General features: G+C 40.7%; 1 protein-coding gene, 1 long non-coding RNA gene and 2 other non-coding genes across 6 annotated transcripts; 3 read left to right on the top strand and 1 right to left on the bottom strand.

The window, feature by feature from the left end:
* Nucleotides 1-1,431: 1,431 nt before the first annotated feature.
* LOC117807366 lies at nt 1,432-3,618 on the bottom strand. The gene is made up of 3 exons (XR_004629956.1): nt 3,490-3,618; nt 2,630-2,687; nt 1,432-1,880 (listed from the first exon to the last, which is right to left on the bottom strand). It is a non-coding gene; the product is annotated as an uncharacterized LOC117807366 (long non-coding RNA).
* rps4x (ribosomal protein S4 X-linked) lies at nt 2,842-8,258 on the top strand. 3 transcript variants are annotated; one of them, XM_034676623.1, is made up of 7 exons: nt 2,842-2,928; nt 3,513-3,590; nt 4,648-4,828; nt 6,942-7,039; nt 7,132-7,303; nt 7,397-7,653; nt 7,686-8,104. In XM_034676623.1, exons 1-6 carry the CDS (start codon nt 2,926-2,928, stop codon nt 7,612-7,614), a joined length of 750 nt encoding a protein of 249 aa, XP_034532514.1. In that variant the 5' UTR covers nt 2,842-2,925; the 3' UTR covers nt 7,615-7,653; nt 7,686-8,104. The 3 variants fall into 3 exon arrangements, with proteins under 3 accessions (XP_034532514.1, XP_034532515.1, XP_034532513.1); XM_034676624.1 differs by lacking the exon at nt 7,686-8,104 and adding an exon at nt 8,105-8,258 and having other exon boundaries at nt 2,868-2,928; nt 7,397-7,554; XM_034676622.1 differs by lacking the exons at nt 2,842-2,928; nt 7,686-8,104 and adding exons at nt 2,952-3,043; nt 8,105-8,258 and having other exon boundaries at nt 7,397-7,554.
* LOC117807891 lies at nt 5,011-5,086 on the top strand. The gene has a single exon (XR_004630055.1). It is a non-coding gene; the product is annotated as a small nucleolar RNA SNORD61 (small nucleolar RNA).
* Nucleotides 7,692-7,762, top strand: LOC117807890. The gene has a single exon (XR_004630054.1). It is a non-coding gene; the product is annotated as a small nucleolar RNA SNORD61 (small nucleolar RNA).
* Nucleotides 8,259-10,399: the final 2,141 nt, after the last annotated feature.

The following is a 10,399-nucleotide window of genomic DNA, read 5'->3' as shown; positions in this document are numbered from 1 at the left end:
GTTCAATGCAATGCTGCCATCTAGTGGTGGTAACACAACAAAGCATACTGACTCATGCAATAGCCTGGAGTAACGGAGTTGTACTCAGAGGCATTCACAGGGGGACTAGCCCCCCCCTTAAATCTGATTACACACCCCAGTGGAAACTCAAAAATCCTAAACAATGATTGTGTATTTGTCTTATCAGAGGAAGTACTTGAGTTATATAAACTGTTTGGGCTGTGTTGCAGCAGGCTGTTTTTTTTTTTACATTTCAATGTAACATACCAGTCAAAAGTTTGGACTCACCTTCTCCTTCAATGGTTTTCATTTCTTTTAATTATTTTCCACATTGTAGATTAATGCTGAAGACATCAGTGGGTGAGATAAGATCCCAGTGTGTCAGTCTAAGCCTATAGCAGCATAACTAAGACCTGGTCCAAGCCTGATCCAGCTCTAACTATAAGCTTTATCAAAAAGGAAAGTTTGAAGCCTACTCTTAAAAGTAGAGAGGGTGTCTGCCTCCCGGACCCTGACTGGTACATGATTCCAAAGGAGAGGGGCCTGATAACTGAAGGCTCTACCTCCCATACTACTTTTAGAGACTTTAGGTACGATGAGCAGGCCTACATGTTGGGAGCGTAAGAGGTTCTAGAGGGGTGATAGGGCACTATGAGCTCTTTAAGATACGAAGGTGTCTGATCATTAAGGGCTTTGTAGGTCAGGAGAAGGATTTTAGATTCTAGTCTATATTTTATGGGGAGTCAGTGTAGAGAAGCTGAAACTGGAGACATGCACGCTCTCTTTTCCTAGTTCTGGTCAGAGCTGCAGCGTTTTGGACCAGCTGAAGAGTCTTTAGAGACTTCATACCTTGGGTATTTTTTTATTTTTTATTTTTCCTCCAGATAAAAATGGCAAATACGATTCATTTGTGAATATGCACACAGCGTCTTCATGCCACCCCACCAGAAGTCTGCGCCCCAGTTTGTCCACCCCATTCTCAAAAGTCTGTCTCTGCTCCTGGTTGTACTGGACTAAAACTCTAAAGTGCTGTGAAATGACAAGTACAAGCACCTTGCATTGGTACTAATCTAGTACTTAGTTAATGTACTCACCTGTTGAACAACTCCAAGAGATATACCAGAGTAAGGATGACTAAGTGATGTTTGAGAGCTCTTTTATAAAGCGTGAATCTGGCTGAAATGTGTGAAAATGTGAAAAAAGAGGGGAAGAGAGGCAGCTGAGGACATCAGCTGGACTTTATTAAACTCCACATCTGTGTTAAACATCCTGCAGCCTGCCAGAATAAACAAACGTCACCATCTTATTCCTCAAACTGTCGAAACAGGACTCCAGGAATCTGTCTCAGATCATATAAACTTTCCTGGATTGAGCCGTCAGTGCAGCAGTCTTTCAGGAAGTGGGTCAGGATATTAAAGCTGAGAAATGAACTCAGTTTTTGAGGTGTATTGGTTTTATTTTTTACATATTTAACATGTTTTTCAGAAGCTTCTACAGAAAAACGTTACCTGAAGCGGAGACATTTCAGAGAGGTCCCAGTTTTGGCCATAAAAAGCTTCATATTTTATTAAATTAAAAAACAAAAAGAGAGAAACATGCAGACATGTGCAACCCATCTCACATCTTCCACCCTGAGTATGAGCTCTGAATTTTGAGCATTTCTGAATGAACACATGGGAGATTTTGTTTTGGGAGCTTAACGTTCCAGGGCTTTGGGATTGTTTCCTGCAGAGAGAGGAAGAGACGGCATTATGTGAGCATCAGTGGCATCATTTGGCAGAGGAAGACTCAGACCCAGGAGAGTTTGATCTCTATCAGGGCGAAGAGGGCTGAGGTCTGTCTGCTTCACTGGTATTTCCTGACCATGATGGTTTCACACACTGAGGAGGAGAAACAGAGGCCATGTATTTAAAATGCTTTTTGCTCTTGTGCAAATGTTTAACTCTGACTTATTACCTATTCCACATCTTATACTTACAAAAATATGAACAAATATCGGGGAAGCTAACTCAGAGTTTCACCTTTATTTCTTTATTTTTTAAACGTCATTTGAATGTGTGTCACCTAATCAAATTTAGAACATTTAAAAATGTTTATTTATTAGTTGTATAGTATGTATAATATAGTTATATTTGTTATTATAATTAAATAGTATTACTCTATTTAACAATTTATTTATTTTATTATAAATTAATTAATTGTTTTGGTCAATAATTTCTTATTTTTTTTATTTGATGTCTTAATATTTCCTTTGTTTACTTGTTAATGTTCTATTATTTAACTATTAAAGAAATGTAAATGCTCATTGAAGTACATATATATTCTATTTATTATTTATATAGAATTTAGTTAACATTTATAGTTGTTATTATTATTGAATATTATTATTTTATTTTTAAATTTATTCACTTTATTATGAATTAATTTAGTGTTTTGCTCATTCATTTCTTATATTTTTTGTATGTTTATACATAAAAAAAATATGTATTTTTTCTATTTATCATTTATATATGTTATATAGTGTTTAGTCACTTTATCAATATTATCATATACATTGAACAATATAAAATAGTATAATATAGTTGTATTTCATGCTGCAAAAAGGCTATTAGAGGACACAGGCACCTACCTTGCAATTTTGTTGTCCTTATTCAATGTGTGATTAGTCGTTTTCAATAAATAAGTAACTATAATGACAAAAAATTGAATTAAAATCAACTTTGATAACTTATATGAACATAATGTATTCAACAAACACGTAATTAAGCCCATTTATATCTCCTCAGTAAAGTTTTGTCCTCTAAACAAACGACGTGAAACTTCTTCAAATCGCGTTTTCAGTAGTTTGTCCCTCCCCGTCTGCCGTCGCCGGCCTTATCATCACATACCGGAAACAGGGAGGTCCTTTTCCCCGCAGACCTCAACATGGTGAGCCGTTTTCCCTCACGATTCTGCCCCGAAATAATCACTAAACATCACTTTCTGCTGTTATTCTATCACACACTTACGAGTCCTAGTCTGTAACTGCACTTCTTATCGAATGGTAGATGTGTATATTGTGACTAAAGGTTCTGATTGTTGCTTTATATCGAGGATTTAAAATAGATGACACCGCTGAGGCTGGTTTCAGTCAGCTAGCTAGCTAGCTTGAATGTGTTAGCATGCTATTTTTAGAGACACCGGTTGTTTGGGTATTAAACCACTGCTTTTAAAGTAATGATTATGAGACACTTTTTAATACATTTTAATATAAAAGTAGTTTTAAGTGAAATAGCCTGTGAACATGTACATAACGGTAACCTGGTTAGGCCGCAGCCGGTGTGCTAAGCTAACCAGCGTTCATACCAGATGCACGTTAGCTAACATTAAGCTAACCTGGAGTAATATGTCTCCTCTTTCCTCTCCTCGTGGATATTTCACTGCTGTTTCTTCCTAAATGTGTTTCTGGTTCTTGTGCTCTCTGCTCGGTATTGTACCCTGATATCTAACCGGTGTGTCTGACATGATTTCAGGCAAGAGGACCGAAGAAGCACCTGAAGCGCGTCGCAGCGCCAAAGCACTGGATGCTTGACAAGCTCACTGGAGTGTTCGTAAGTACCTCTATCTTTAAATTTAACCAAGATTTACTCCTATAAGCTGAAATATATGTAAACTATGAATGTTAAAGCTTTAATATAGCTGTCTGTGTTGATGATTGAGGATCACTTGGCTCCATTCTTGTACATGCATCTCATTAGGCTATGAAATGTGATGTGTATTCCTGATTTGTAGTGATACACACATTTAATGAAGTTTCTATAATGTGGAAGACATCTGTAAGTAGCAGTCTGGTCCTATTAGTTTATATGCTGCTATACAAAGATATAAAACTCTTGTCATTCTGATAATACATCTAAAAGAAATACTACAATGTGGCTCCATGATAGCCTTCAACAACAATGAGCTCACCTTAAAAACCATGTGAGATTCATTCATTCATCATCCAGAGTAACTCATGCTTTATGCCTTGACTTAAATGTATGACAACCTGCTTAAAACAAGCGTGTAATAGATATTGAGCCTCATTTGGTACCCTTAACATGTGGATCAGAAGAGATGGTGAGAAATTTAAATATAGATCCAGTGTGCACGTGTTAAACTAGAACTAAAAAGGTCTGGTAACATGTGTTTACGCTTGAAGACTCATCCTTTGGGGCCAGGAGATAGTTTCTGGGAGCTGCTGTGAAAAGTGGTCACGTAGAAGTGATGTCATGGCGTGGCTCATCCACAGGTTCGAGCGTTTGGAAAAACAAACTGGTCTCTAGTTGGTTTGTTAGTTCAACCAACACGAGCACCAGCCCCGGACTAGAACCAGATTCTGGAAGGGGTTATGGATTAATAAAATGAAACCTTTTTTTCTTCACGTTATTTTTTGGGGCATTTTTGCCTTAATGACAGGACAGCTGAAGAGATACAGGAAACATGGGGAGTAGAGAGTGGGGAGATGAGATGCAGTACATGGTCACTGCCGGGATTCAAAACGGCGACCTCTGCAACAAGAGCTATAGCCTCTGTATGTGGGGCGCTTAGACCGCCAGGCCACCAGCGCCCTGTAAAATTAAAGTCTTGTTTCTTCATCTTGAGTAACGTGTATTGTTTCTCCTCCAGGCTCCTCGTCCCTCCACCGGTCCCCACAAGCTGAGGGAGTGCCTGCCCCTCATCATCTTCCTGAGGAATCGCCTCAAGTACGCCCTGACCGGGGATGAGGTGAAGAAGATCTGCATGCAGAGGTTCATCAAGATCGACGGCAAAGTCCGCACCGATGTCACCTACCCCGCTGGATTCATGGGTGAGCTACGTCTCTAGAGCCTTTTGATGAAGCTCAGATTATCCACAGGAGGAGTCTTTGAATTATGAGGCACAGAGGAAGAGATTCTGACACAAGGGGGTCCATGGTTGGCTTTGGGATGCACATACATAACTGAAGAAGCGACGTGAGGGGACAGTCAGGTCTACTTGGAGGCTGAAGGAGCAATGATGAATGTGTGGTTTTGATCAGTGATGAGCTGAAACAACACAACTTATTCCTCTAAGAAGTTCTGAGCTCCAAATTCAACACGAGTCGTTCACATGAAGCTCGAGATCAGAACTCGTTGAAGGGTCGTCTGGTTTGGGAGAGCAAAGTCGCTTGGTGTTGCATTGAGAAAAAGTGACTTATCAGTGGATGAATTTGAAACTTTATTTGCTCAGTTATGAGAAACCTAAGCTTTTCACTAAGTTTGCTGTATTAGATTTATTTGTCTCCTCATTCTTGGTCCCCAGATGTGAGATCCTGTTCAGATAATCTCATAACCTCTATGTTGTAATCCTAGTTAGTTGCTGTTTTCATCTCTAAATAATTAAATGATGGCAGCAGCAGAATCCTTGAAGAGTAGTCTGTCGGGTCGTCCTCCTGTTAGTTTTTATCGGTGTCCACTCTGACAGTCTGCCCCCCCTCAGACCTGTCGTCAGGTCGGCTCCACCTTGACGCTGGTCAGCAGCTTCACACGGAGGTGAGGTGTTTTAATTTTCAAAGCTGAGGGACGCCATCGCAGCGTGATAACCGCAGCTGATTCCACACCCGATTTCACCTGAGCAGGCATTCACTCTGAGAGAACAGCAGAGATTTATTAATTATGATGGTGGTCAATAGATGAGAAGGAACTTTACAAAAAGGAAACTTGCAGCTAGATATAAGAACTGGAATTCTTGAGGTATTCCGTAGGATTGTACTCTCATCTATCTGAAAGTTGGTGATCGTCCTGTTTGTCCAAGTTTCACTGGATAACTGCATTGAACAAAAAGACGATGAGGAAACAGCTCCTTCTGTTACCCCCCTACCTGATCTGTAGAAGTCAGTGTAATAAGGAATGAGTGGAGAGCATATAAGTGAAGTTTTTCCTAAAGAAAGGATGATGATGATGATTTGGGTGTCAATTGGGCGATGGATTGAAATCAAGCATCCCAGTATCTACTGTGATTTGCTGAACTTGCATCCCTTCTGTCCTTCCCTGCACCTCCCCCTCTTCCTACACACAGCAGCTTCTTATGTACATTCTCATCTGACGAGTAATCAGCTGTGTCTTTTATGAAGTCACTGAAGTAACTTGCCTCGCATGTTGATATTTGATCATATCAGGTGATCTGCATGTGGACGAGGCTTCTTCTAAGCGATGCTTCATTCTCAAAGATCCAAAACTAAGAGTGCAGATCAATAACAGACGCAACCAGGTGTAGAATAATGTATTAAAAAGGTGCAAGGAGGTTCGTCCTGAGGGAGACGTGCACCTCTATCAATGCATTACCCAGAGGGACGTATCAAAGGATGTCTGTGTTCCAGCATATGTTAAACGTGAGGGACGAAGAGGGTTATCTGTGGCTGATGGAGGATTTGTTGCAGATTTATAAGAGAAAACAGGAAGTTATACACCTGGGCGTAGAGTCCTGACCTGCCAGAGTCTTCTGTGTGAAGGACTGAGGAGTGAGTGACAGTGGAACTCATGATGCTCTAATCTAGTGCTGGGCAGTATTGGAAAAAGATGTTATCACTATGAAATATTTCATATCTATCAATAATTATCACGATAAATATCAAATTATAATTCAATTTAAATGTAAAATCAGATTTTTGCTCCTGAGTGAAAGTTGCAGACAGTTTGTTAGTTTGTATCTGGATTTAGTTTTTCTGATGAGCCTCTTGGATCCATCATTTCTGACTGTGCTAACAGGAAGCAGGTCTTTTGTGTAAAATGAGATTTGTAAAGTTTTAGTTTGTAGACCCAGCCCTACTCTGATCTTTGGTCGTAGCCAAATTCTGCTTAAGTTAGCTGATAGAAACAACCTGGTGAAGCTGCTTGCAAGGAAAGTGAGCTTTTCCTCATCAGAACACCATCCCTGAAAACAAGATCTGTTTGTTTCCTCAGATGTGATCAGCATCGAGAAGACCGGTGAGCACTTCCGTCTGATCTACGATGTGAAGGGACGTTTCACCGTCCACCGCATCACCGCCGAGGAGGCCAAGGTGAGACACAAACACACGCCTCTTTCTAAATGTACAGATTCTTTCTTCGCCGCCTTCTCTCTGACCCGTCTCCTCTTCCTCCTCCTCTGCAGTACAAGCTGTGCAAGGTGAAGAAGCTCATGGTCGGCACCAAGGGAATCCCCGCCCTGGTGACCCACGACGCCCGCACCATCCGCTACCCCGACCCCCTCATCAAGGTCAACGACACCGTCCGCATTGACCTGGACACCGGCAAGATCACAGACTTCATCAAGTTTGACACCAGTACGTTCCTCTCTCTCATGCACCGCTCCTTCTGCCTACTGTCACTTTTTAAAACATGATGATGATGATGTTAAACCTTCCTCTCCTCTGCAGGTAACCTGTGTATGGTGACCGGTGGCGCTAACTTGGGGCGTATCGGTGTGATCACCAACAGGGAGCGTCACCCTGGATCCTTCGACGTCGTGCACGTTAAGGACAGCACCGGAAACAGCTTTGCTACCAGGCTCTCCAACATCTTTGTCATCGGCAAGGTGAAGAACAAAAACAGTGTCTTATTGGGGGTAGAATCGCTTCTGTGTTTAGGGATTTGAATCAATGCAGTCAGAGGATTTACAGACATTGAAATCAGATTTTTAAGCACCCTGATTTCTAGCTTTTTGGTTTTGGAGCAATGATGACGTTTTTGGTTTTGATCAGCCTTGAAAATACACAACCAATCCTCTAAGAAGTTCTGAGCTCCGTTAACAATCTGCAGCTGAAAACACGCCGTCTGAAGCTCATCTTTTTATCCTCCTACATTTCCAAACCTCTGGTGTTTTACAAGCCGAGTAAACTAAAGACGATGGAGAGCTTTAAGAGTTCATGGATCACACAGCAAGTTTATACAACCCTTATTTTAACATTTTAAAGAGCTGTTCTTTCAAAACTTAAACAAGAAACCCTGAAAGTGAAAAAAAGCAAAGGAAGAAGCTTTGTTATATTTCCAGGTTTAGTTCTACACAATACTCGGGCTCTCACCAGTTCAGCTCCCCTTTGTACCTCATTAACAAACCACTGTTGTCTCCATCCTCTCCTCTCCAGGGCAACAAGCCGTGGGTGTCCCTGCCCAGAGGAAAGGGAATCCGTCTGACCATCGCCGAGGAGAGAGACAAGAGGCTGGCCGCCAAGCAGGGCAGCAGCTAAACAGAGACAGGCCAACCCCTGGTTTTCAAATAAACTGTTATTTACAAAACAACATACTGGTTCTGACTGTTTTTACTCCTACTAACTAAAAGTACATGTAGTTCAGATCCCTGTTAAATCTGGAAAAGTAACATTCTTTAAAAGTAAAGTTTGTCTTAACTGAGAGACTTGGGTGGAATCAAAACACTGATGCTAGCTCTTATTGGATGAGCCAGTTTCTTTATATTATGCATTGCACCACCTCACTGACCTGACTCAATCATGCATGGTAGATTAAACCACAGCTCACTTTAGCAACTCAAAATGTATGAAGTCAAAGTCTGACACTAAAATTGCATGCAAAATTGATCTTTTCCAAATTTCAGAAACAGATTTTCTTCAAATGTGGAAAAAAAAAGGCAAATTAAGAAATACATTCAATGTTTTCTAGACTGACTAAGTTTGCACAGTTCAGACTTGAGTTTCTGATACATATTAAATGTTGTCTACTAGTCTTGAACAAGGAGATGTTACTTTGTAAATCTTCCCACTTGCAGCTTCTAGACCCTGAAAACAAGACCGTGACTTCAGGATGTTTAGCAGTAAACTAAATGTGGCATTTTAAATCATTAAATCAAAATGAAACAAAATTTTGAACTTTTTCCATACCTTTTTTAAAAAAAAACTTCTATTCTTATTTGTGCCTACAGCAGAAACATTTCTGTAATAAATCTATACAGTGCTCTTAAACAAGAAATCACCTCAGTACACACAAAGCACACAAGCAATTTTAAATCTGCAGACATCAGCACTAATGCTGGGTACAAAATGCAACAACATTCTTAATCCTTGTTATCCAACTTTTACTGTGAAGATTCATTATGGTGGATGCCCAATTAGCACTTTGAGATTTCTTGAAATGAAAAGTGCGTTATAAATAAAATATGTTATTAATTTATTAATTATAGTATTACATCCTAAAGCTACAGTTCATTATTTTTTGGCAACAGTGGCAATGCATGAATTAACAAGCGGTGTCCTCGAGTTGAAGTGGTATTTCTGTCTTCCGTTAATGACGGCGAAAAAAAGGCTAACTTTTAGGTGAACTGTCCCTTTAAATCAATGGAGTCTCCCACTTGTAACATTACATTATAACCTCTATTTAACTAATCATCTTTTTGCCCGTCAGCAACCCATCCTCTCTTTTTTTCCATACCATCCTGCACACATCCATCTGTCCATGCTCCTAATCCCTCGGCCTCTTTCCTTTTTTCCACTTTCATCCCATTTGTTTACCTCCCTCCATTCCTCCATCCAGATTCCATACTTCCTTTTTTTTTTATCCCTCCTTCCCTGCCTTCTTCCTTCCTACAATGGATCTGACATTTCTTCCTTCCTACATTGCTTCCCTTTTTCTTAACCTACATTGAATCCTACTATCTTCAATACGTCTTTTTCTTCTGCTTTTCCAACCGTCCATCATTCCCCAATTTAGTTCTTTTTGTCCTTTCCTGTAACGTACTATTTACAGTGAAGCTGAGACTCAGGAGAAGCAGAAGAATAGATGCTACCTTTGGGATTAAAGTAACCATGAAACGATGGCGCTCAATTTGTAGATAAAAGGACGAATTTTGCTTTTGAATCCGAACAAGTGATTACAAACTGGACTGTAAACGATGCAGCGCTCGGGGAAACAAAGTCTTGATAGGAAGTTGTTTATTGCTAACCAGTGGCTTAAAATTGGCCTCATCATTGTGAGACCACAGCCAGCAACCCTTCTTCCAATAAGTCCTCTCTTCTCTCAATCCCTCTTTTTTAACCTTCACACCTTGGATTCCCGTCTTCCTTGTCGACCCTTCAACCCTATCCTCTCTCCATCTTCCTTTAAAGCGATCTCCCTTCATTTTCTATCCATCTTTCTCTCCCCCACCATCTTCCTTCCCTCCACATTGTCGCTCCTTCCCCGACATTAATCCCTACATCCTCCTTCCCTCCATCCCTCCATCTCTCTGTGTTCTGACTTCAGTACCGGTCCATATGGTGATGCTGGGATGCCGCCTGCTCTGCGCTGCAGAAACCTGGCCTGGCAAACACCTCCTCCGTGTGTGTGTGTGTGTGTGTGTGTTTCTCTGTGCTTGTGTGTGACGCGTCCTGTCCTGTCCTGGCCTTCAGATTCACCTGCGAGTGTGTGTTTGTGAAATCAAAAGAGCAAGA

Source organism: Notolabrus celidotus, chromosome 23, assembly GCF_009762535.1.
Source record: "Notolabrus celidotus isolate fNotCel1 chromosome 23, fNotCel1.pri, whole genome shotgun sequence".
Taxonomy (NCBI): domain Eukaryota; kingdom Metazoa; phylum Chordata; class Actinopteri; order Labriformes; family Labridae; genus Notolabrus; species Notolabrus celidotus.
The sequence above is the reverse complement of the archived record's forward strand: the minus strand, read 5'-3'. Positions and strand labels throughout refer to the sequence as shown.

Bases quoted from the DNA above. Each gene is read 5' to 3' on its own strand.
- rps4x (XM_034676624.1), top strand. The intron at 3,591-4,647 runs GTAAGTACCTCT...TTTCTCCTCCAG, and splicing joins ACAAGCTCACTGGAGTGTTC to GCTCCTCGTCCCTCCACCGG. The intron at 7,304-7,396 runs GTACGTTCCTCT...TCTCCTCTGCAG, and splicing joins CTTCATCAAGTTTGACACCA to GTAACCTGTGTATGGTGACC.